This window comes from Trifolium pratense, linkage group LG4, assembly GCF_020283565.1.
Source record: "Trifolium pratense cultivar HEN17-A07 linkage group LG4, ARS_RC_1.1, whole genome shotgun sequence".
NCBI classification, from domain to species: domain Eukaryota; kingdom Viridiplantae; phylum Streptophyta; class Magnoliopsida; order Fabales; family Fabaceae; genus Trifolium; species Trifolium pratense.
The window spans coordinates 56,415,297-56,443,249 of NC_060062.1; the positions used below are offsets into that span (position 1 = coordinate 56,415,297).

The 27,953-nt window shown below is 35.5% G+C and overlaps 1 protein-coding gene across 2 annotated transcripts; it reads left to right on the plus strand.

The window, feature by feature from the left end:
• The first annotated feature begins 1,698 nt into the window (after nt 1-1,698).
• On the plus strand, nt 1,699-8,620 carry LOC123920369 (putative potassium transporter 12). Of its 2 annotated transcripts, none has more exons than XM_045972645.1 (9): nt 1,699-2,225; nt 3,444-3,672; nt 3,748-3,996; nt 4,803-4,853; nt 5,675-5,935; nt 6,391-6,443; nt 6,564-6,678; nt 6,973-7,227; nt 7,351-8,620. In XM_045972645.1, exons 1-9 carry the CDS (start codon nt 1,965-1,967, stop codon nt 8,406-8,408), a joined length of 2,532 nt encoding a protein of 843 aa, XP_045828601.1. In that variant the 5' UTR covers nt 1,699-1,964; the 3' UTR covers nt 8,409-8,620. The 2 variants fall into 2 exon arrangements, with proteins under 2 accessions (XP_045828601.1, XP_045828600.1); XM_045972644.1 differs by having other exon boundaries at nt 1,739-2,225; nt 6,922-7,227.
• The last annotated feature ends 19,333 nt before the right edge of the window (nt 8,621-27,953 follow it).

The window sequence follows — 27,953 nt, forward strand, 5'->3', positions numbered from 1 at the left end:
ATAAGTTGAGAAAAAACAAGAATAGAAGATTAACCTTGAAGGAGAGAGTGGTTAAATCTCAAGTTGCTTGTGTTATTTATACCCCAAAAGAATCGTTGGAAGAAATGAGAACATAATCTTACCAATTAATTACCACAAAAAAGGTACTATAAAATTTGAAGTGACATTTTCTTAAATAGAAATTGCAGAAGTACTAACTAAATGTTCTTCATTGTCCCTTCACAGTCTCATAATGTGGCTACGTACTAATAAATTAATGTGCTACTGATAGTCTTATAAACCTATTCAATTAAGCTCTCACACACACACCCATTTGATTTACACATACATTGTCACTCAAGATTATAAATATTCATTTGTCAAAAAAAAAAAAACTATAAATACTCGTAGCATTGGCGTACATGTGAATTTTCCTTAAGGAAAGTGCACCTATGAGGCTGCCATGTCGAAAAGTGGCAGAAAAAAGAACCATGAATTCAACAGCGTGAGTGAGGATGATATGCCTCAAAAAAATTTAAGAAACTACCTTTCAATGAGGGATGTAATTTGATTGCTCAAGTGTAGGTGAGTAAGTCAGTGCAAAATTGTATCTTACATAATTATATAGATTGAGGACATTAATCCATTTTTGACAAAATTGCTTTGTGATCATCTATTACCTACTCAAACAACTCTTTGTTAAAAAATAATGAATAGCGGATGAACTTATATCGAATAAAATAGCTGATTGAATTTGTAGTGTTTGTAAAATTAGCGGTTAAATTAGTTTATATAAGTATCAAATGACAATAAAAAGTTATGTTTAATTAATATTTAATTTTTTTGATAAAAAAAAATTAATATTTAATTTTTTTCAAGTAAGATGGTTGGAGTAAAATTGAAAGAAAAATGATAAGCTATAAGCTGATAAGCTACTTGAAACAGCGTTTGAAAATTAAGCTATAAACTAGTAAAATAAGCTATAAGCTCTTTTTGATAAGCTATAAGTTATTTTCCATTGGCATAAACACTTACAGATTGTTTGAGAAAGCTTATAGAAACAACTTATGACATGTTCATAAGCTGTTTTCAACTGTTTATTTTTATAAGCTCTCTGGGATAGTTTATACATAAGTACTTTTACATATATATCCTATATATAGCACTAGAAGGAGTACATGATAAGCACTTAACTAAACAGTTTGTCCAAACATGGTTTACATGTGATAGAGTTGTTGATTTTACAAGCTTAACTTTTGCAGCACTACATTCTCACAAGCAGCAATTGTTTTGCTCTTCAATAGTCTTGTTGATGGTGGCTCCATCTCCATGGCTGTTGGTAAATTGTCATTTTCTTACTTTGGTTTCTTAACTTGCATTTTACTATTGAAAAAAAAAAAAAAAACTAAAAGTATATTACTCAAGAGCGATTAGACGAAATGGCGTGACGAGTCTCTTTTAATTTAATCAAGGTTCTGAGTTTGATCAATTATAAAAATAAAAAATTTGAGTTCAACTCTGACTTGGATATGCAAAAGTGTTAAAACTCTTAGAGAAAGTTTGCCTCCTATTTGAATGTGCGCAAAAAATATATAGTTTATGCAAAAATTAAATGTAAAAATATATATTTTTATTTTATGTAAAAAAAAGAGAGTTCTTCAGAAAAAAAAAATCATATATGCTTGTTTTATCCTCCATTATTACAATTTTTTTATAAATATTACTATTTTATTTGTATTGTACCCTGTGTTTGAAAAAAACAGGTTTTTGGAATGTTGCAATCGTGACATCAAAACTGAGCTATCTTCTCAACTTCAAACTCCATTGGTCCAATTTGCAACAAAAAAAAAAATGAAAAATGGATAAAATTTTATCTCAAAAATCATCAAAACTTGTTGATAAAGTTTCATACTTTCATTAGCTGAATCAATTTTCACAACTGGGTTTTTCATTTTTTTCTTGTGGGTGGGTAGTTTTGTGGAAAAATGAAGTTGGATAGGATTGAAGAGAGCAGTGTGAGGTTGTTAGGGAGTAGCAGTGGTGGAAGTAGTGAGTCTAGGTGGGTTGATGGAAGTGAAGTTGATTGGGATGAAGATCCTCCTTGGTCTAATAATAAGAGCAATGGAAGTGATGGTAGAGAAGGGTATGGTTCAATTAGGAGAAGGCTTGTTAAGAAACCTAAAAGGGTTGATTCTTTTGATGTTGAAGCTATGGAGATTGCTGCTAGTCATAATCAACACTCCAAGGTATGTTTTTATATAAAAAAATTTCTTTCTTGAGTACAAAAAAAATGGCTATAAACCTATAATCATGCTTTGAATAATCTAGATTTTGTTTTAACATTTTATGTATCATAGAATATTCTTGTGCTGGTCCCGTAAGTATAAGTAATGGTTAAATGGTGCTGAGACATTTGATATGTTGGGGAGAGAGAAATTAAAAATATTAAATAAAGAAGTGATGATGAAAGAGATGAAAATGATGCGAGAAAAGACACATAAAAGGAACACGAGAGAGTACGAGGGGATAGGATCCAAATCCTCTCAGTATGTAGTGTGTGTGTGTGTGTGTGTGTGAGTTTTGCCTTTAGGCTCTTTGAGATAGAAAATATATATTCATATTTTGGTCTTGTAAGTGCAGCTCAGATAGTAAAAGACTGTAGGGGCATTTGATGTGTAGGGGTGTGGGTTTGTAACTGCAATACCCCTCTTCTGCGCACTTGGTGTGTGTGTGTTTTGCCATTATCTTCTTTAAGAAAAAAACAACAAATGAATATTCTGCTATGTGAAATAGCAGATAGCATTGTGGAGAAATAAAAGGAGTCGCATAACGGTTGAAATAAGTCAAGTATATATAAAAGAAGGCACACTGCATAAAATTAAAATTGGGAATGGAGGGAGAGCATAACTTACATGTTGAAAGGTTTATGTATTGCGGTGAGTATAGGAGTAATAGTCCATGGCACTTCAATTTTTCTATTATAAAAATAGGTCATATATTAGGCACACACGCAGATTCTTCAGTTTTATTATTTTAGAAAACCTTAAGTTAAAATTCTCATATTTCGCTATTGCTGCTACATCAGCTAGTAGAAACTGAAGTAGCAGCAGCTATTCCCCTAATAGTGAAACATTAGTGTTATAGAGTCGTTATCACCGGTATTTGACAACATTGGTTATAATTATTGAATTAGTTGAGAGCAAACAATGGTTTGGATAAAGATATGATCCACATGTTTACATTGATTTCATTTTCACCAATTTCAGCTTTGTTTGATCTGTGTAACCAACTTCACCTAGTGGAATAAGGCGTGGTTGTTCTTGTAGTTCTAAGAGAATTGCAATTTCACCAATTTCAATGGTCACTCAAACTCAACAGTGTTATATTCCAGTTCACCTTGTATTTAACAATGCATATATAGTGCTATCTCAGTCTTTAAAATCGTTCGTGTTTATGTGGATCAGGACGATTCCCTCTGGCCTACCCTTGCATTAGCATTTCAGACTCTTGGTGTGGTATATGGTGACATGGGAACAAGTCCTCTATATGTTTTTGCTGACGTCTTCAGCAAGGTTCCAATTGGATCAGACGACGATGTCTTGGGGGCATTATCGTTAATAATGTACACGATAGCGCTTATTCCATTAGCAAAATATGTTTTCATAGTTCTCAAAGCTAATGATAATGGAGAAGGTAACAGATTCACTTTCACACTCAGAATTATGTACTTCGATTCATGATTTTTATATGTTAATTGCTCAACTGTAGGAGGAACATTTGCACTATACTCGCTGATTTGTAGGTATGCAAATGTGAATCTGCTTCCGAATCGCCAACAAGCTGATGAACAAATCTCTAGTTATAGGCTCAAACTTCCTACTCCAGAACTCGAAAGGGCTTTAAAAATAAAGGAGACTTTGGAAAGGACATCGTTTTTGAAAAACATGTTGTTAGTGTTGGTTCTTATTGGAACTTCCATGATTATTGGAGACGGGATTCTAACTCCAGCAATATCAGGTGCATATAAGCAAGTAACTTTTTGACATGAAATTCTGTTTTAAGTTTTTGGTTTTGTCATGTGATCTATGCTATTCGTACATGAGCTAAACTAATCATACCAACTTTAGTGCTCACAGTAAATCTATTAGATCATATCAGTGTTGTCTAGTGGCGGCTATAGTAGCGCTACAACATAGCAGAATTTGAACAAATAGCTACTGTTCTGCGATCCACTATTTAGTATAAAGAGTTGTCAAATAGCAACTATGGCATAACGAATTTTTTTACAAATCGCTACTATTTCCCACAATTCTAGATTGACAACACTGGATAATATAATATATAGTAAGTTCACTGGCACTAATGTAAATCAAGTAACTTTGCAGATTTTTTAGTCTCTGGAGTTCTAATCAGAAATTATGATTTCAATTCTCTATCTATTAACTGTATGATATTGCAAGGAATTGAGTGGATTTCCATCCTAATGTCATCCAATATACTGAAACAAGATAACTTATCAAAATATGTAGATTTACATTTGATTTACCATTTTTATGTTGCATCCATGTGCTTCTTTAGAAGCGCCAGGTATCAATGAGAACTAATAGTATGTCTCCTCTGCGGGGCTGCAGTTGTTTTTTGTATGAACTAGACTCTGTTGAACTGGTTCAATTCACATTTTGCTTCTGCTATTGATTTCAAATAACAAACATCTACTTCTTGAAGGTTTGAAAATTTGCTTCTTTGTATTAGTAGGACTTATGTTAAGAAAAAAAATAGCTTTTGTGTACTTTAAGTATAACCATGGTGCTTCTTTGTTGCAGTGATGTCTGCCATAAGTGGTCTACAAGATCAAATAAATGGATTTGGAACAGGTAGGTACAACTTTATTTTCTTTCTAAGAATTTCTATTTTTTTTGGACGAAGAAAAGATATAGATATACTACATGTCCATGTATAAGAAATGATGGTAGCTGCTTGTCATTTTTAAGGAAGGGATAACTTTATGATCAACATGTCCATATATCGATGGAGAAACAAACTTGCAGGCTTTTGATAATGTTGACAGCCCCACCCGATGAGATATGGCTTGGAAATATATTGATAAGTAGGAGGCATTCCTCACCTACAAGCCGGTTTTATCTATCAAGATAATATGGTATCATAGCCTATCAAGATCCGTTAGACCACCTGCTATCGGGTCACACTCTAGATATCCAGTCTTGAGCTCATGTCGGTGTGTTAAGATTCTATATTGAACGAAATATGACCTGAAAATATGTTAAGTCAGAGGCATCCCTCACCTTGCAGTTTTGTAGGGTTTTTTTTTTTTATTAATTAATAAAGTGGTACTAATTGCCCTTTTACAACCGTCCCCGAAGGGATTTGAACTCAGTACCTTAGGTTGCAAGGCTAAGGCTCTTACCACTGAGAGCTTGATGTACTTCGACATAGTAGTTCGACTATGGTTGGTGGCCGCTCTACTATAAAACATCCTGTTTCTCTTTCAGAAAGAGAAGTCAACATTTTGCTTCTCTGTTAGTTTTGCATTCTAAATGTTTAATTTGAACTATCAACTATTTGTATTTAGGTGCTCGTGAGAATTTTTATATTTAGTTTTTGTTCAGAACTATGGAATCCAACGTCGTCTTTTGCCAACAAAACTTAGATATGTAATTCATGTTTTTACTTGCAGGTGAAGTAGTTAGTATATCTATTGTAGTCCTGGTGGCTTTGTTCAGCATTCAACGATTTGGTACCGGTAAAGTGGGTTTCATGTTTGCCCCCGTACTTGCTTTATGGTTCTTTTCTCTAGGTTCTATTGGAATATATAATATACTCAAATACGATATTACCGTTGTAAGAGCACTCAACCCAGCATATATCTATTATTTCTTCAAGAATAATGGCAAAAGTGCATGGTCAGCTCTTGGTGGTTGTGTTCTTTGCATTACAGGTAAACCTCTTTCTCATTTCCATGGCTTCAAGCTGAAAGCACTCTAATTTCTTGTTGTCAACATAGTAATATAGTCTACTTTCTATTCCTGTGAACATGACATTTTCTTCTTTAAAAATCCGTTTGTGTGTTGGCTATTCTCATCATATTTTTCATTTTCATCTTAGGTGAGCTTTTGAAGTTTAGAATTGATGATGAACATTTTTTCCTTTTAAGATGCTCGCATCATAATTTTCATTTCTCAGTTGGTTGTTGTTTCTTGCAAGAACCTAAGGAAGCTATTTACATGATTTTGAAAATATCAAAAATTTACATTATCTGGAACTTATTTCAATCATTCAGAACATAACTGATGTATTCTTATCTACCTAGATGAGATATTTATAATGTGTAGAACCAACTCTTTAGGACATGGAATCGGAAAATTACTTAACTTGCTTGTAAATCTCTTGCAGGTGCAGAAGCAATGTTTGCAGATCTTGGACATTTTTCTGTACCGGCAATACAGGTTTGTAAATCCTCAAATTGTTTCTTTTGAAAAGTAAACCATTGAATTTGTGTTAAAAAGTTCTTCTTTTGAATTATTTAAATTTACTTTCTTAAATCTTTTGTATAATTGCTTATACAGATTGCCTTCACCTGTGTGGTATTTCCATGTCTCCTCCTTGCTTATATGGGCCAAGCTGCTTTTCTTATGAAAAACCCCACTTCTTATTCGAGCGTTTTCTACAAATCTGTTCCAGGTGATATAGTGTTTATAAACATTTAAACCGTAGTCCTTAAAACTATAAGTTTAATTTTGATACACGACCAGTGTAAAATGTTTTACACCACCAACAAATCACAACTAATCATATGTATGTATGACTTTAGATTAGAATAATTATGATTAAAGTTAAATGTTTTTAATGATCTGATGATTATGATTGATTGATTATGTATATTAATCATTTTGGATCCTTCTATTTGTGCTTTTTGTCAAACAGCGAGCCTTTTAATCATTTTGGATCCTTCTATTTGTGCTTTTTGTCAAACAGCGAGCCTTTTCTGGCCAGTGTTCGTTATAGCCACACTTGGTGCTATGATTGCAAGCCAAGCAATGATATCTGCTACATTTTCGTGCGTCAAGCAATCAATGGCTTTGGGATGCTTCCCTAGGCTCAAGATAATTCATACTTCAAGAAAGTTCATGGGTCAAATTTACATTCCCGTTATTAATTGGTTTCTAATGATCATGTGCATAGTTGTCGTTTCCATCTTCCGAAGCACTACTGATATTGCAAATGCATATGGTAAAGTTTCTCCCACCTCAATTTTCACCGAGTATTCTTTTTCTTTTCTTTTATGGTTCTAAGGTTACAACTAGGATGCTTGCAAAAGTTTATAAGTTATTCATTTCATTTGTTCCATTGCAGGAATTGCTGAAGTCGGTGTGATGATGGTTAGCACCACCTTGGTGACACTAGTAATGCTTTTAATTTGGCAGACAAACTTGTTTTTAGCATTTTGTTTCGTACTTGTATTCGGTTCTGTAGAGGTCATTTACATGTCTTCAGTCCTTTCGAAAATTTTCGAGGGTGGCTGGCTTCCACTTGCCTTTGCTTCCTTTTTCCTCTCTGTGATGTACACATGGAACTATGGGAGCGTATTGAAGTACCGAAGGGAAGTCAGAGAAAAAATTTCAATGGACTTAATGCTTGATCTTGGTTCCAATCTCGGAACAGTAAGAGTTCCAGGAATAGGATTGCTATATAATGAACTTGTCCAAGGTGTTCCCTCCATTTTTCTTCAGTTCCTTCTAAGCCTTCCAGCTCTTCACTCTACCGTAGTTTTTGTCTGCATTAAATATGTTCCGATTCCTGTGGTCCCTCAAGAAGAAAGATTTCTTTTCCGAAGGGTTTGTCCGAAAGATTACCATATGTTCCGCTGTGTTGCTAGGTACGGTTACAAAGATGTTCGGAAGGAAGATCACCATGCGTTTGAGCAACTTCTTATCGAAAGTCTTGAGAATTTCTTGAGAAAGGAAGCACTAGAAGCTGCATTGGAGTTGGAGGGTAACTTAACCGACAATTTGGACAGCATCTCGGTGGATATGAGAAATTCTGATCTTGCTGCCGGTAATGGAGTGGAAGAGCTTAGGATTCCACTAATACACGGTCAGAATTTGGAAGGAATCGGAACTTCTACCTCTCATGAAGCGGCCTCAACATTATTACCGTCTAGTTACATGTCGTCGGATGAAGATCCTGGTCTTGAATACGAACTTGCGGCACTTAGAGAAGCAACGGAATCAGGATTCACTTATTTACTAGGACATGGAGATGTGAGAGCAAAGAAGAACTCCTTTTTCTTTAAGAAATTGGTGATAAACTATTTTTACGCATTTCTAAGAAAGAATTGCAGAGGAGGTACTGCAAATATGAAAGTACCTCACACCAATATCATGCAAGTGGGGATGACATATATGGTCTGAATGAATGAACCATGCATTCTTTCTTTTTCTGTCAACAGTGATTAGTAAAATTTATGTAGTTAGAATCTGTACGTGTGTAATTGTTTCATTTTACAAACATATTACTTGAAGTCCCAATTTCAATGTTATTGGTGTTATTGTAAATTGATGTTTACCTCTTGTTCTGAGTTTATGACTCACATTATGCTTCAACATGTTCATGCTTATCATTACACTAGTTTTCGATGATGTTTGCTTCATTTACAGACATTTTCTGGTAATATGTTAATATTTTTTTGTTGAAAAAAAATACTATTTTTCTAGGGACCCTAAATGAAAAAAGGATAACCTAAAGCCAATATGATTTGTATGGCGATTAGACTAAAGCCACCCAAAGGTAGAGGGTTCAAATCCCTCAAAACGGGAAAAAGTTCTCAACTTTCAAGCATGGAAAGTCACATACTAAAGTCACCCAAAGGTTGAGCATCTAAATCCCTCAAAATGGACAAGGATTCTCAACCTTTAACGAGGAAAAGTCACCTACCTTTTTTCTATCTCTCTCATTTCTTACTTCTCTCTCATATTTCCCTTCATATTTCTACGCATTGTTTCCACATTTTCTCTCATAAGTCTAAATTCACCCAAAGCTAGAGAATCCAAATTCCTCAAAGGGGACAAGGATTCTCTACCCTTAAAGAGGAAAAAGTCACCTACCTTTCTTTCTATCTCATTAATCTCATATTTCTCCCCATTTTTCGACATTCTCTCTCATTTTTTAGCCTAAAGTCACCCAAAGGTAAATAATTCAAATCCCTCGAAATTTTTTCCTTCTCAATGAGATCAATTATTTTGCCTTTCAAAAAGATTTTATTTCGTTGTGATACCTTCCATATATCGGTGGTCTAAGCCATCAGTTAAAAACTCAAAAGTTAAAACATTTTTAATTATGTTTTCATCACAATCTTTGTTGAATCTTCCTCCATAATGGCATGAACCTACCATCAACTCTAATAGGTATGACTTTCACAAGAAGAAAAAAAAGTGTAGTCAACTAATGATCTACTGGTTGTAATCAAGTTTAAATGCATTGTTGTGGTCTTGTGGATAGATTACATTTATATCGAAATATTTGCAACTTAGTACTTAAAATTCATGTTTTTTTGAAGCAAACAAACTTAATTCATATCATTAACTAATAAATGTTCAATACATAAAAGGAATAATCTCAAATCTATGGAAACTAGCTCAAACTTTGGCCGCCCTAGCAAGAGTATGAACAATCAAATTCGCTTGTCTCCTAACAAACTTAACCTCAAAGTTTACATTAGAAGATGACATAAGAAGAATAATGTCATTAATAATTGAATTAAACTCTGAATTGTCCGGTCTTCTCGAATGGATAGCGTCAACCAACAACTTTGAATCGCTTTCAAATTGAACTTGTTCAAATCCACGATGAATAGCCTCTTTCATTGCATGTAATAGAGTCCATGCTTCACCTTCCACTACTTAGTAAACAGGTTGCTGCCATTGAGTCAAACCAACCACAAATTGCCCATTGGTATTGCGAAAATTAAGGCCCATAGAAGTCACACCAGATCCATCTACAAATGTTGCATCAACATTACATTTTATCCAACTCGCTCCTGGTTTCTCCCACCGAACGGGCATAAGATCCCCAACAGGAACACTATGACACTGCAACTGGTGGACAATAAACCACTCGTTCCAAACGGCGAACGCCATTCTTCCAACTTGGCTCGATGTCTTAATATTGTCATTCCAGATATTGTCGTTTCGATTATGGCAAATGCACCAAAATAACGATGCTACTCTCCCTACCGTCGCACTGTCCTCATTTCTGCACATTTCAAACACCTTGTCTGCTAATGTCTCGTGCTGATATGCTGCATTCTGAAGAACTTGTGAGAGGCCTGCTGTCGACCAACACTCGCAGGCTACTTAAAATTCATGTTTTAAAGAAAGGAAAATATTCAAAACTGTGATATCTAGTTAAACATACAAGTTTTATCTTGATATATGTGCATTTAATACTTTAAAATATCAAAATTATCTTTTTAACATTAATTTTATCATTAATTTCTTATTCTAATATGTTTAACAAGCGTTTCGGATACCGTTTACCATGACCCTTAAAAAAAAAAAAGAAAAATTATGAAATGACAAACAGGATGGCATAATAATGAACAATGGAGGATATTCCAAGTAAGTTCCTAACATAAATAATACTATTGTTGTAAAGTCCCTTCAAATTTTTATTTTTATTTTTTTGTCGTGAAGTGCCTTCAATTTTAATTTTTTTGACAAAGGGGAATGCTATATATATGTGAGTATATTTTTTTTGGTATTTATGTGAGTATATTTTTGTTTTGACCGTCAAAAACAATTATTTTACAAACAAAACAGTGTCATGTGACCTGCGAGAATGAATAATCTTTAACACTTCCATGAGGACTCCCTTTTAAATGGAAGTGTTTATTTTCTTAACACACATTGAGACATAGCTAGGTACATGTCCCACATTGAGAGAATGAATATAATCTTAACACTTCCATGAGTACTCCCTTTTAAATGTATTTATTATCTTTCTTATAGTATATTTTATGAAAGAAAATTCCGGTAAATTGGACTTCGAGAGCTCACTATAACCGTATCTCTTTTTTTTTTTTACTTGTTATAGGAATTTAAATCCTCTCCATTTTTAAAAGAAATAAAAAGCTCTATTTTTGGACAAAAAAATAAATAATGCGTTAGATTTTTTTATCATTTGTACTATTTTTTTTTTTCAATTCTATTTATTTCTCTCTCTCCAAATAAGACTCTCAATTTATTTCGAGAAATAAAGATAATCTTAACACTCATTTTCTCTTCCATCCACTCCATTAGGGTTGTACATGGACTCCGTTGAGATTTTCAATTTGGTTAGTTTAAAATTGACTATTTGCAATAGATTCATTCTTTTCGCGTCGTCTGAGTCTTACACGCGTCTCCCCGACCTTTCAATCCTACCCCCTTAGAATGTATGATGCAAGTGTATAAATAGCAAAAACTGGAAGAAGAAAAATAATTTGGGGTCGCAAAATCTGGAAAGAAAACAAAAAGTTCGCATCCTTAGGATTATAAAACAGGGGCGAAGGAAATGTGAGAGATACAAAATATTAAATTTTATAAGGTTCGCAACCCAGGATGCGAACCGAGCTCGTATTCTAGGATGCAAACTGTTTTTTTTTTCTTTGGATTTTGCCCCCCTGAATTCGCTACTTAAGTAGTGAGAGACAGGGGCGAACTTGTGTGAGGCTTGGTGTGGCTATAGCCACACCAGACCAGCCCAAATATTTTTTAAAAATAATAATAATAATTTTTTAAATAATTTTAAATTATTTTGTATACATATTTGTACAAATATTAATGTAAATATTAGCTTAGAGTTTTTTTTGAAGAAGCTAAATTAGCCCACCCAAATTGGCGCCAGAGAGAATCGAACCTCAGACCTCAAGAGGAGCACACTCCCAGGTCCCAAGCCAATACCAATGCACCAACCCAATATTAGTTTAGAGTTTATTATTAATGACCGTAAGTCTCTCGATACATATTAGTTTAAATATTAGTGCAAATATTAGTTTATAGTATTCAACTCTTTGGTTATACGTGTATTATTTTAAGTTATATAATTTAATTGTATAATAATCAACTTTAACGATTGTCGCATATAAATATGAAATGACATAAAACAATAGGTTTAATTTTTTCAAGTAAGAAGATATGGGTAAAATTGGAATAAAAATTAATAAGTTATAAGTTAATTTGTTGGTGTTTTATGTTGGCCTCATTTTGCTAAAACAAATATTCAAGTTAGATGTTGAATGTAAGAAAGATGTTGGATAGAATGCTTCAACATTGGATACGACATCCAGTGCTTCAACATTGGATACCAGATCCAATGCGCTCTGTTTTCGCGAATGATATATTTTTGCGTGTGATCAGTGCATTTTGGCACATATTTTATGGCTTTGTACTTTGACGTATTGGAAGCTTTTCTAGCCTAATATTAACTTTTTACCATGTTTCTAAACTTTGGGTCATAATTGAGCTCTAATGTATTTCTTTGATTAATTTTCGGATTTAATTGCATGTTGATCCCTCTCAGTCCGCAGGTCATAACTTGAGCTACGAGTATCAGATTGAAGTGTGCGAATATGCGTTAGAAAGCTAAGAGAAATAGCTACAACTTTCATGTTGAGGTCAGAAGCCAGTTCGGAGCGCAAAGCAGTCAAATATTTACGTTTATGTTCCAGACTTTATGAAAATAATGTAATTTCGGGTCAAACTTATGTTTTTCGACCCGTGGATTTTTAAGCCCAATTTTCTATGAGTACTTAAGCAAAAACACAGCTAGGGTTTCAGATATTCAGTCTTCACGCAAAAAAATAGAAAAGAGGCTGATTCTTGTCAGTCATGGAGAACTAAAACTCTAGATCAATCCATTGACGAAGGGTACTTTATACGGATTCTTGAGGTTCTATTTTAATGTCAAATTTGTTTTATGTTTTATCTCTTTATTTATCAATTTCATATTAATTCTTGTGCGAATCGATTTGTCTTATGATGCTTAATCATATGTAGTTTCGTTTTGTGCAATTCATTGATAGTTTGCTTAACTGATTTATCGCTTGTTTAGGTTAGTTGAGTAGAAATTGATAAAGTCTATGATGCTTAATTATAGGTTTGATCAAATTCGGATTTAGATTAATTATGTTATAGACGCTTGTTCTTCCATGGTTAATTGAACTTTTTGATGCTTAATCAATATGATTCGAATAGAAGTTACTCGACGCTTGTTCGGTTTTTTTTTTTTTGACAACCAACAACTCAAATTATTTCATTAAGCAATAAAGTAGTAATACAATGAGGTAACATATCAAAGATAGTGCAACTAGCCCAAGAAATGGCCGCCCTAGCAAGCGTATGAGCAACCATATTCGCTTGTCGCTTAACAAACTTTACCACAAAGTTTTGATTTAACAACATAATGTGTTTAATGTTACATATAGTGGCACTGAATTCCGAGGAACCAACGTGTAGATTATGAATAGCATCGATCACACTCTTGGAGTCCGTTTCAAAAATAACACGAGTGAGCCTTCTATGCTCCATGGCCTTCATTGCTTCAAGTAGTGCTAGTGATTCCCCTTCAACAATTGAGCATTGTCCTTCCCTCCAATTAGTACCTGCTTGCACAAAGTTGCCTGAATGATCACGCAAGCACCATCCATCACTAGTTTTATTCAAATCATTATGAAAACCTGCATCACTATTGCATTTGAACCAGCCTGTGGGAGGTTTTTGCCAAGTTAGAACATGCTGCTGCTGCATATTAGGTGTACTCCCCTGCTGAAAACTCTGCATAGAAAACCAGTCCATCCATAAGTGTCGTGATTGGTGACCAAGATTGCGCCCTGTCTCCTGTGAATCATTCCAAACCTTATTATTTCTGTTATTCCAAAGAACCCATAACAGCATCGCAAACCTTCCAGCAGTGTCAGCGTCCTCGCCTTCGCAAATGGAAAGAATGATATCTTTGGCAGAACTCATTTGTTGCATACGGTTTAAAATGGAGAGTTCAAGGTCAGCCGCTTGCCTTGCCTGCACGCTAACAGTACATGAAAATAAAATGTGCCAATCATCTTCATTACAAAGATCACAAAGTGGACATAACAAAGTACAAGGGACACGCCGTTCATGAAGACGAACACGTGTTGGAAGACATTGTTTACAAATCCTCCAAAGTAGGTGCTTGGCCTTCGGTGGAGCATGAATTTTCCAGATATGTTTCCAATTTTCTTGTTGTACTGTGTTATGCAGCTTCCCTGTATTATTCATCATCAAATTATAACCACTTTTGACACTATATTGGCCATGAATATTATCAATCCAAATCAACTTATCTTCCTCAACCGTGTCAAATAAAGGAATATCAAGAATACTTTTTGCAACCTCATCAGTGAATAATGTTTCAACTTTCTCCTTATCCCATCTCTTAATATTTGGTAACATGAGATTATTAACGGTTATATTGTACGCACCTTGTACTTGTGGCGATTGAATCCAAGCTCCATCTTTCTCTCTCAGCCAAGGGTCCTTCATGACATTTATATTGGTACCACTCCCAATAATCCACCTACACCCATTCATTAATATGTGCCGAGATTTCCAAATACCGCGCCAAGCATAACTCGGGTTGTGACCAATATGGGAATCAAAAAGAGAAGAATTAGGGAAGTACCTTGCTTTGTACAGTCTAGCCACCAGAGAATGTGGCTTTGTCATAAAATTCCAAGCTTGCTTTGCTATCATTGCCAAGTTAAATGCACGCAAGTCTCTAAAGCCCATTCCTCCAAAAGCTTTTGGAATAGTCATGCGATCCCATGCTAACCATCTAATTCCTTGATTACTAGCTCTCCCTCCCCACCAAAAAGAATTCAACATTCGTTCAATCTCATTGATAGTGGCATCCGGAAGTAGATAAATGCTCATTACATAACTCGGTATGGCTTGCAAAACTGACTTTATCATCACCTCTTTTCCTGCTCTAGAAAGGGCTCTTCCTCTCCAAGAATTAATCCGCTTCCACAATCTATCCTTTATAAAGGCAAAAACATCTCTTTTTTTTCGACCAATCATGGAAGGAAGGCCAAGGTAGTTACCAGTTCCAAGCACTTGTCTTACTCCCATAATTCTTGAAAGATCCTCCTGGGCTGCCAAACTCAAATTTCTGCTGAAGAACACTTCTGATTTTGATAGATTAATTTCTTGTCCGGCTGCCTCTTCATATGTCTTAAGGACTCGCATCAAATGACGTGTTTCGTCTAGATTAGACCTGCAAAACAAGAAGCAGTCATCAGCAAAAAGAAGGTGGGACACCATCGGTGCCCCTCTGCAGACTTTAACACCATGTATGTCTCCTCTTGCCACAGAATTTTTTATTAGAGCTGTTAAACCTTCAGTCACCAGAATAAAGAGGTAAGGAGAGAGAGGGTCTCCCTGCCTTAGCCCCCTTCCTGGATAGATAGGGCCTACTTTTTCATAATTCACCAAAACTGAATAGTTTACCGAACTAACACATAGCATCATCCAGTGTATCCACTTACTAGCAAACCCCATTCTCTCAAGCATACCACGCAAGAAGCCCCAATCGACTTTATCATAAGCTTTGCTAATGTCGATTTTGAGAGCAAGTTCACCTTTCATTCCCCTTGTCTTTCTTTTAAGAGCATGAATAACCTCAATAGCGATTAGAGCATTATCTAAAATAGATCTTCCTTCAATAAAAGCTGATTGCTCCTCCGATACACATTTTTCAATGCAACCCTTCAATCGATTTGCCAACAGTTTAGAAACCATTTTATAGAGAACATTACACAAAGATATCGGTCGCATGTCCTTCATGGAGCCGGGATTTTCACATTTAGGAATTAGGCAAATGTTGGTTTCGTTCAAAGATGAAGGAAAATACCCCCTCTCCAACCACACCTTTACAACCTCAAAAATATCATTACTACAAAAATCCCAAAAATGCTGGTAGAAAGCTGGGTTGAATCCATCGGGTCCAGGAGCCTTATCCGGGTCCATTTGGAACAAGGCCTCATGAAGTTCTTCTCTAGTAATAGGCGCAAGTAGTCGATCATTATCCTCCTGAGTAACTTTAGGCACCATTAAGGACAATACCGGTTCATGATTCGTTGCATTGGTCTTAAAGAGGTGGTCAAAATAGTTCAATGCAACCTTACTAATTTCAGCTTGGGTTTTAACTTCAACATTGGCTTCATTCACAATTTTTTCAATCTTCTTCCTCCGTTGTCTAGCTGAGGCTGACATGTGAAAGAATTTTGTGTTAAGGTCTCCTTCTTTCAACCAATGCATCTTTGCCCGCTGTCTCCAATAAGTTTCTTCTTGAACTAACAGTCTAGCATGCTTCTCTTGGACCTCTTTATATCGACTAGAAATTGTTATATCATGACTACCTCTCAGCCGTTCCATCTCGTCACTACATTCTTTTATCTCTTGCTTAAACCTCATTCTCTTCCTTCGTCCCCATCCTGTAAGTTTATCTGCACATCTCGAAATTCTACTAGTAATTTCCACACCTCTATCCCTTCCCCATCCATCCTCCACCACTTCTTCCACATCTTCCTCTTTCAACCAAGTATTCTCAAACCGGAAGGAGTAGGTTCTTACATTCGTAACCATGGGTGAGTTTTGGAGAAGAAGAGGACTATGATCAGAATGAGAAGTAAGTAAATTCAGCAACCTGACATTGGGGTACTTCATAAGCCACGCAGAATTCGCCATTGCTCGGTCAAGTCTTTCTTCAATAACACTAGTTGTGCCTCTACTTTTGACCCATGTGTAGGGATAACCTTCCAAATGAATATCAGTGAGATCACAGTCACTCACTGCATTTCGGAAACCATTGCAGAGCCAATTTGGATGGGGGTGGTTGCCTCTCTTGTCTTCTTGTGACAACAAGTCATTAAAATCACCAATAATGCACCATGGTGATTCCGACATGTCTCTTAACTCTCGCAGTAAGTCCCAAGCCTGTCTTCTTCTGCCTCTTTCTGGATACCCGTAATAACAAGTAAGTCTCCACTCACCTTCCTCCCTTTCCTCCACAACCAAATTGATAAAGTTTCTGGAATAGTTCAACACTCTACATTTTATGGTATCTTTCCACATAACAGACAATCCCCCGCTTCTACCTTCAACGTCTACAGATAAACAAGAATTAAAATTGAGATTCACCCGAACACGTTCCATAACTTGTGCTTTAGACAAAGTTTCTGACAAAAAAAGAATATCCGGCTGGTGACCGTGAGCAATATTTCGGAGATTAGGAATTGCACTCGGAGTGCTCAGCCCCCGGCAATTCCAACTTAAGATTTTCATTGGTCCCGGCAGTCCTGGCTGCCGGGACTTGCCGTTAAAAAATGCACAGATACATCAGAGTTGTGTGTGATGATTGAGTGTTCCTCCTCCCGTCTTCTTTTCTTATCTCCGTGAGCCTCTGTCTCCTCCGATTCATCTTGTCCAGGCGTGCAGGAATTTTTGGACTGGGTTGGGTTTTTTTCCGGTTCGGAGTGTTTGGTTTTTTTGTCGGGTCTGGGTCGGATCGTATGAGAAATTTTCGGGTCAGGCTGATTTGGTTTGTGGGTTCGGTTTAGCTTGCTGGGTATGATGGGGCCACGTGTAGTCTTCTGTTTGGTTTGACTGTTGAAAACAAGAGTATTATTAGGTAATAATGGGGGGTTATTATTTTCCGTTTCTGGTTGGGTTATGATTATGGGAATATTTGGTTTGCTGATGTGAATGGGATAAATGCTAGACAGGCCATTAAAAGCGCTGTCAGCGCATTGAAAGGGTGGGAGAGGGATATTTGTAAACTGATGGGTAGGGGAATTTAAGGTTAGGTTTAATGATTGGTGATGTGATGGACCGTTTTGTCTTGGATTGGAATTGTTGTGGGTCATAGTGTTTTGAATAGTCAATGAATTACCTTGGTTAGTTCGGTTAGTTTCTATCAAACAAGAATAAATTTATAGAACGAATGATCTTTTGAAACCTGTGATAGAAATCCAAAAGAAGTACCCAAAGCTAATGGATTGATTGCCTTCTCATTACTTGCAATTCTTCTGCGAACCAACCTAAAACCCCATTAAATTGTGCTATTCATCATTCTTGTTTTGCTAATAATCAAATCGGAGGTCCTTGTGAGACGACCGAGGTTTAACTACCTTGTTACTACGTTTTATATATTGAATTATTTTGATCGCGTACGACAGCGATTAAATTGGCGCCGTTGCCAGGGATCTCTGATTAGGATTAGTAAAATTTAGAACTAACTAATGTTACTAACACTTTTTGTTTTGTGAGTTTTTTTTTGTGTTTAAGGTTCTGACGTTGAATTTTGCGGTGAAGCTGAAAAATAATTAATTTTCAGTTGATATCTTAGATTGATCCGAAATTTGGTCCACAAATCCGAAAAAAATCAAGGAACAAAACTTTCGTATCTTTGATACGAAAATTGAGGCTGAAATTGCGAAATTCCTTCGTTTATACCACTTTTTATTTTTTTTGAATTTTCCATACATTTAAAAAAATCCCAAAAAATTATATTTAGATTTGTTTGATTTTTAGAGATTTTAGGTGTTAATTTTAATTTTTTTTAGTTTTTATTTGACTCGGTTTTTATTTTTCTCTTCATTTTATTTAGACAAAAAAAAAACCAATAAAAAAATGGGAGATTCATCGGACCAGTTGGCTTATATCATAAATTGCTTGGATGCAAGAAAACAACAATCTTGCTATTAAAATTATATTCCAACTGTGATGTGTAATATTTGTTCTTCGAGTTTTCATATTAGTGATGATTGTCCTATATTTTTAGATACTTTTTGTGGTGAGACACAATTTGTAGGTAATTTTCAAGGACAATACTATCAAGAACAAAATTCATATCATGCTGAGCAGCCTATTTGGTCACATCCACAGTTTCAGCAAATTGATTCATTGGTGGTTGAGCCACAACCTAGTTTGGAAGAATTGATAAAGCAGATGGCTGAACATAATAAGCAAATGGATGAATGGATGCAATCCTCTCTTCAAAGTTTAGCAGTCCAAGTTGAGCAAATAGTCTCCAATGCCCATCAAATTCAAGAGAAGAAGATGTTGCATGATGATGTACAACCTGCTGCACTCTTAGAGGTAATGCAATGTGATATAAGTGTTGATGAAACTCCAGGTGAGCCCATTGAAACAATACTTGTTTCTGTTGATGAACATAAAATAAATAACACAAACTCAAGTGAATGCATGAAAGAGAATATTACACCACAAAATTTTCATTTGGATGAATTATATACTTCTCTTGAAGTAGATAAATCTTTTGAAATTGTTGCTTGTAAATGTGGTGTTTGTAATGTTTGTCATAAGATCAGTGCAGCCATTTTAGGTGAAGTCATTTTGATGCAGACAACCACTTGTGCAGAAATTCAAACAAATTCAATAACTCTTGAAGTTGACACCAAAAATGTGGATTTTAGTCGGAAGCAACTATTGCCTATAGTAGAAAAATTGTTGGTGGAGCCTCGGATTAAGCCACGCAACATGCAGTCGTCCTTCACCATTTATGCATCTCTTCCACCTATTTTACCTGACTCACCAGTTAACTGTGGATTTTGTGATTTCCATGCTTTTGTTAGTGCAGGTTCACTATTTGTGCTGGCTATTCCTCCAAAGCCATCAGATTTTGTACTATTATACAAGTTCACGTGCTGTTTGCTTTTTCTTGTTTCATATGTTCGTAGTGCAGCAAGGCCTCCACCTAAACCACCAGACATAGAAGCTACAGTTGTTACACCTTGACCTCTCGGGTGTGTTCCTTCCTTATTCTCTCTTTATGTTTATTGTTACATTGCGGACAATGTCTGATTTAAGTGTGGGGGGAACATTTAGTCATTTTATTTTTTTTGTCAATTAAAAAAAATAGTAATAATAAAATAAAAAATAAATTTAGCATGCATGCAATTGTTATGAGTAGTTACATGTTTTAGGACTAGAGCAATATAGCCGTAGGATTGGTGAAATTTTTGGAAATTCTCGTTTTCATGCTTGATATGACGATCTTTGCACCTTAATGCACAACTGCTGAAAAACTTGCAAACTTAGCAGTGGCTTGATAAATCTTTAAAATACACAGTCATTATCCTAAGTTGTCTGAGTATAGAATATGATAAAGAGGTATGATTAGGACTAAGTTTGGGGGAAATCTGGATTACTTGATTGTAGGATCATGGCTAGATTAAATGATGGGATACTACACAATAAAAAAAAAATTAAAATTAAAAATAAAAATATAATAAGTTCCTGTGCCCGAAACTGGAGGAACAATAATGAATATGTTGAGTTCCAGTGCCTAAAACTGGAGGAACAAATGCTGTGTAGGGTGCTCTATTCGGAGTAACAGGTTGGACTCATTACAAGTGAGATCCCGTCAGGTGAAAAGGTAGAGTAGCACCTAAAGCATAACTAAAATGAACTTAAGTAGTATCCCTGCATATAAAAATCAAAAAGCCTGTGAGAACAAGAAAAGAATAGCTTCCCCTCAAGCTGAAATCTAAACTCAAACTCTAAGTTGTAGGAAAGAAAAGGTAGCTTAGTATCTTGACTGTGTAGTTTTTGAGAAGGATCATGTCATGACATATTTTTTCCATATACTTATATATACACACATATGATGTATGATATTTGATAATTAACCACCGCCTGGCAAAATAATTGCATAATCTGCACCCACCGCAAACTTTCTGTTTGTTTTTGTTTTAGTAATTATAACAATTAACTCCAAATCCCACAAAATTAGCCTTAATTTTCTCAACCTAATTAAGTTAGTTCTCATTGCCTTCAATGATTTTCTTTTCAAATACTGCTATATTGTAAATCAATTTAAAGATTTTATGTATGTGCATTTGTATATTTTCTTGTCAATTCTGTTTTATTAACTATAAATTAATATTATTTTAGTGAGACTTATGGGAAAATCATCCACCATTCATGCTTATTTTAAAAGAAAAGCTAATGAAGATTGTCAAGGTAGTACGTCGGCATTGCCATCTGTTACGCAAATAGTAGATACCGATGAACCACGATTTAAGGTAGTACGTCGGCCCCCCGTATTATAAATTCCTGGATCCGTCCCTGACTCTGGTTGACAGTAATAGGCAGTACACACACGCTTGATTATCATTGACGGTTGATATACAAGAGTTATGCCAATCTTTGAAATACAATCCATGATTTGAGCTTGAATCTTAGAATGTGTTGATTGCTTATGACGTTGTATCATGCTTTGTTATCTCAAAAAAAAAAAAAAGTTTTACTTGAGTCTTTAAACTTGAGTTTTGCTCAGGAGAGCAAAAGAATAGGTGTGGGGGAATTTGATCAGTGTATTTTGGCACATATTTTATGGCTTTGTACTTTGACGTATTGGAAGCTTTTCTAGCCTAATATTAACTTTTTACCATGTTTCTAAACTTTGGGTCATAATTGAGCTCTAATGTATTTCTTTGATTAATTTTCGGATTTAATTGCATGTTGATCCTTCTCAGTCCGCAGGTCATAACTTGAGCTACGAGTATCGGATTGAAGTGTGCGAATATGCGTTAGAAAGCTAAGAGAAATAGCTACAACTTTCATGTTGAGGTCAGAAGCCAGTTCGGAGAGCAAAGCAGTCAAATATTTACGTTTATGTTCCAGACTTTATGAAAATAATGTAATTTCGGGTCAAACTTATGTTTTTCGACCCGTGGCTTTTTAAGCCCAATTTTCTATGAGTACTTAAGCAAAAACACAGCTAGGGTTTCAGATATTCAGTCTTCACGCAAAAAAAATAGAAAAGAGGCTGATTCTTGTCAGTCATGGAGAACTAAAACTCTAGATCAATCCATTGACGAAGGGTACTTTATACGGATTCTTGAGGTTCTATTTTAATGTCAAATTTGTTTTATGTTTTATCTCTTTATTTATCAATTTCATATTAATTCTTGTGCGAATCGATTTGTCTTATGATGCTTAATCATATGTAGTTTCATTTTGTGCAATTCATTGATAGTTTGCTTAACTGATTTATCGCTTGTTTAGGTTAGTTGAGTAGAAATTGATAAAGTCTATGATGCTTAATTATAGGTTTGATCAAATTCGGATTTAGATTAATTATGTTATAGACGCTTGTTCTTCCATGGTTAATTGAACTTTTTGATGCTTAATCAATATGATTCGAATAGAAGTTACTCGACGCTTGTTCGGTTAGTTTCTATCAAACAAGAATAAATTTATAGAACGAATGATCTTTTGAAACCTGTGATAGAAATCCAAAAGAAGTACCCGAAGCTAATGGATTGATTGCCTTCTCATTACTTGCAATTCTTCTGCGAACCAACCTAAAACCCCATTAAATTGTGCTATTCATCATTCTTGTTTTGCTAATAATCAAATCAGAGGTCCTTGTGAGACGACCGAGGTTTAACTACCTTGTTAATACGTTTTATATATTGAATTATTTTGATCACGTACGACAGCGATCAGCGTGAGATCTTTGAAAGATTTGATTGAAGAATTAATCCACGCCTTTTAATTTGTGTGCCAACACACAGGTGTTTCCAGAATCTTCAGAAAGCGATTTATGTGTTATTTGTTCCTCAATATTAAGAGATAAAAGACTTGATTCTAAAATATATTTTGTGATGATTGTTGTAGAAAATATAAAAGATTTATTTCAAATAAATCTTTATGGTTCAAGGAGATTATTATTGAAAATATATTCAAGGAGATTGTTACTGAAAATATATTTATGGACAATAAATATATTTATGGAAGGAATAAATATTTGGTGAAAATATATTTGTGGAAAATATATTTTTTCTACAAGGTTGCTTTGAGCTGAAGTATTGTGCACTAAGTAGCGTCTTTCCTGATGTTCTAGAAGGCGGCCATGACCTAGTTTTGTTTCTAAGCAAATCAACTATTTTAGGAAACAAAACATTTGATACAAGAATATTCCTTGCTGGAACTTTTGATCCTGCTGAGTTTTCGAAGCCCAATTCAAGACCTAGCCCATGCTAGCGCAGGTTATTTAAAGGAAGCTGTCACCATTGTTCAGCTCACTGAAACCGAAATCAATATTTACAACGATGTAGTCTTTTAGGGTTTCGTGTCATGTAGCCACTCTCTAGGAGAGTTGGTGTAAGTGAACCACTCGGGTTGTGAGATGGTCAATATGTCCTCACTCAGAAACCTTTAGGTAATGAGTAGAGTGTTGTAATATCTCTAGAGCTTCTAAGCAAAGAGATAGTGTGTGTGAACCATTCCTAAGCTTTGAAGTACGGAATTGGTGAATGTTTAAGAAGTGTGTCTTCATCTGCAAGTTGTTATTTGTACGATCACAGTGGCTGTGATTAAGAGGAGTTGAGCGGAGGTTCTCATACCTAGGTGTGACTTAGGTAGAATATAGCACGGGTGGTGATTAGGTGATAAGTTGTAAACGGGCGAGTTTAGCTTTGAACTAATACTATCATAGTGGATTCACTCCTGGATTGGTATCCCCCAGATTAGGTGACGTTGCGCCAAACTGGGTTAACAAATAATTTGTGTTTTACGTTCTGCACTTTATCATTAACTTGTCTGTACTGGTACGAGATGCTTAAGCATCGCGTTCAACATCAGTATATTATCGCTCCTGACAAATGTTGGAGCATCGTGTATAACATCTACTGTTTACGTTTTTCAGTATCTGTTGTTAATGTTATATGCCTTGCCATATTATTCATGACAGACCAGATGTTTCGCCATCCTGTACAACATCTGGTTCTGCGATACCAGAATTTCAATTGGTATCAGAGCAGACATCCTGTTCTGTTTTCTGGATGAGATCCTAGGGAAGATACTTTCTGGTTATGGGCAAGAAAGGAATACTAAAAAATTGTTTGAACTTGGAGAAGTTCATATTGATTGAATGGTCCCTAGCAGTGGAGGATGGACTATTCATGACAGGGTGTGTATTAGACCTGTCTATTGTTCAGGCGTGTGGATTTGGTGATGAGATGCAATATGGTTTGATTTATTTTCAAACCTGTGTTAAACTGTTGCACCTGGTGTGTGGAGTTTTGTGGAAAGGTTATTGTGGTGTGCCTGAAGTTTGTTGAGGAGTTTTGTGGTTTGAATTTCGCTACATATATATATAATGGAAAACTCCTGGTGGTTTTACTTGTTGAGGATGCACCACTCTGTTCCATGATAATCAGATGTAAACCTTGGTGTGGTGATGCTCGAGGAGAGTTTTCAACCAACTTGTTAGAGATGCCAAAGATACTTGGGGGTGATCTCAAGTCCACTCATAAAGGCACTCATGTATGAGTGTGTTGAAAAGGGATCTGAAGGGAGTTATGAGAAATTTATTTTTGCTTCCAACCCTAAAAAGGCCAACCTCCAGTGGCTTTAATAAATGATTTCTTTGTGTGTTCCTGTAGAAGGGAGTAGGGGTGAGCAAAATATCTGGTCACGTGGATAAAACCACATCCAAATCCAAAACCATATCCAATTAACCGGTTATTTATAAACAAATATAAACCAGTCTATCACAAAATGGTTGGTCATCCACTTTTATAAATCCAGTTTTTATTTGGGATGTCCAGATCTATACCATATCCGTTGGATCACAAAAAATGTAGAGATCTAGATAAATACTCCATCTTTCATCATCACCATTTCTATTAATAAATCTATAAAAAAAAAGGAAACAAAGTAAGAAACAGAACGAGGGTGAAAGAGAGAAAATCTCTCTCCGCCGCCGCAAATCCGGCCAACCACCACCATCTCCAGCCAATCCGACCAACCACCACACCATCCTCTCTCTCTCTCTCTTTCTTTCTCTCTCTCTCTCTCTCTCTCTCTCTCTCTCTCTCTCTCTCCCCCGCTCTCTCTCCCTCTCTCTCTCTCTCCCTCTCTCTCTCTCTCTCTCAGCGATTCTGATACGGTTTGGTTTTTTTTATGATATAATTGCTATAATAATCACTTATGATATAATAATAATTGCTATAATAATGAAATTGAATGTGGGTGCAAAGTGCAAATTGCAAACATTCAAGGCAGTAGTAACTATTCTGATTTTTTAATTATCTTTTAAATTTCAGGTATGAGATTTTTGTTTTTTTTTTTTAACTTTGGTTTTAAAAATTGAAAGAGAAATATTTGATTTTATGAAATAACTAGTTTTTGAAATGAGAAATAACTAGTTTTTAATTTGTATTTAGAAAAAACTGGTTTTAAACCAAATTTAAGAAAATAACTAAATTTAAACCAGTTTTATAAAAATAACCGGTTTGGTAACCATAACCAGATTTATAACCAGTTATGTAACCAGTTTGTAGAAAAATGTGGTTATGGTTATCAATCCGAATCCATTTAAGTGGTTTTGGTTTGGATACAGTTTGGTTTGTAAAAATATCCGACCATGCACACCCCTAGAAGGGAGCTGATGCCTTACCAGATGTTGGAACATCGGACGAGCAGATTTTGCAAAATCTTGTTGGATGATAGTAGGGCATGACAGATGCTTGGGTGCTAAACAAATGTGTATTGATTACATATGTTTTGAACCTTCTCCTGATCTGGAAGAGGAGGCATCTGTGTCTGAGATGTTTTCTACGTTAGAAACATGTCATAGATAAGTATGTTGGTCAGAACACGATCAACATATGGTTCACATCTTGGGTTAGTTTATTTCTGATCCAAGTAAGTGGTAGTTGCAGTTGTGTGCAATGTTGATGTGCTATATGATGCTGTGATATCTGGTAAGTAGTGTAGTTGTGGTATGTGTTATCTGATGCTCTACACATGCATGTTGTTCTGGTATGTGCTATCTGATGTTCTAACCATGCATGTTATTATGTTCTGGTGATAATATCTATAGTTGTATGAATGTATGATTAAGAAAGGATGAGTCATTACTTTTGGGACCAAATGATTATGGTTCTTTAGTATCTATATGGAAAGTTGCTCTTTGACTTGGGGTCCAGTTATGTGGTGTCCTCACATAATGGAACGGTTATGTTGCAAGGATTGAATGTGATTCTTGTGTATTGGGAGAAGCAGACTTAGTCTGATAAGGTGGCTTATGGTGAATAATGACAAGTTGTTGCCATTGTTTTTGAAAGACTGCTCCAGATACTTGTTAGAGGGAATCTCCTCTATAAGTGCAGAAGAATGGCATCCAACATCTCAAAGTCATACAAAAAGTCTGAATGTAACGACCCAATTTTCATATTATTATTTTTATGTGTTAAAATATTTTTTTTTAACGTGGAATTTTAATTAAGTTAATAACTAGAGTTATTTATCGAGTACTTTAGTTATTAAGCGAGTAGTGAGAGTTAACGTGTTATTGGGCCAAGCCAATTGGGCTTGAGGCCCAATGGGCCTTGAGTGTGTGTGAGGGGGCGCCCATTAAGGGCAAGGAAGAGAAAGAGAAATTCATTTCTCATGTTCTTTGTGTTCTTGAAGAGAGGAGGAGAGAACTTGAGGAGCTAGGGCAAGGGGGAAAGCTAGGGATTCGAGATCTTCGTCGTGTTTTCTTCGAATCCAGGTAAGAGAGTAGATTTCATATTCGTGGGTGATCCGAGGAAGGGGAGAATGTCGATTTCTCCTTACCCGAACTTCCTCCACCCCATTTTCGTTTTAGATTGGAATGGATTTTCTTGATGGAAATCGTACCTAAGGTTCTTAATATGTTTAACATGCTTGTAACATGATTAATGAACGGAAATAATGGTTAAAACGAGCTTTCTAATGGATTAAACTCAAGAACTTTGTGTTCTTGAGAGTTTTGATGAAAAAGTGTTCAATCTTTACTTTTTCGATGTTTATGATGTAGATCTGAGAAATGGACTGTCCTTTTGTGTTTAGATATGCTTGTTATGCTTGAATATAAACTTATTTGGGGTTTATAACATGAAAAATGGGATTTTTGGGCGTTTTTGTGTAGAAAACGCATGTTTTTCCGCCTCAGGCACAATAATTTCCGCCTGAAACGGCAAAACAGTGAGCAGCCAGCCTTTCAGATGTTTCTGCGCCTCAGGCGTAAAAATTTCCGCCTCAGGCGTAAACTTCCGCCTCAAACGTAAAAATTTCCGCCCCAGGCGGAAATGCTGCAGATTTCACCAATTTTTCATCTGCTGTCTTCCTTTGCATGTATTTTCAATCAGTGGCTTATTCTTACATGATTGTTGATGATTGTTGATGCTTGTTGATGTTTGTTGATGCTTGTTGATGAAGAATGATGTGTTGATGAATTGTTGATTATATTTGTGAATTATAATTGTTGTTGATTGTTGATGATGTTTGTTTAAATATCAAAGAAGTATATTAAGGTGTTAATCAACTTAATAAAGAAGGATATTAGAGTATGTTATTCTAATAAAGAAGTATATCGAATTATGTTATTCGATAAAGACGGATATTAAGGTATTGATTATCTTAATAAAGACGGACGTTGGATAGTGTTCCACGTTATTGTTGACGGGCTATATGCCAAAATTGTTGATGAATATATTCATGAGTTTGAGTGCATGCATCATGAATATTTAGGGATATTGGCTTGTCCAATAAAGAAGGATATCGAACTATATTTGTTTGATAAAGACGGATATCGGAGGTGAAATACTCTGATAAAGACGATGGTACCACATGCATTAGAGGTGTCTAGAGGACATAACATGAATGTGAAGCATTAGATTGCATTAGGGATTATGTGTGCATTTTATAATAAATGATGTTTGACACATACTTGGTAAATGTTGATTGTTAATCTGTATGTGAGGAGCAGAGTCCGTCATGACTATAAAATGAACAACGCAGGGTCCGTCATGACCATAATCTGAACAATGTATTTGTTGATGTTTTGGTATTGTCCGAGACGACGTGAAACTATATGTTTGG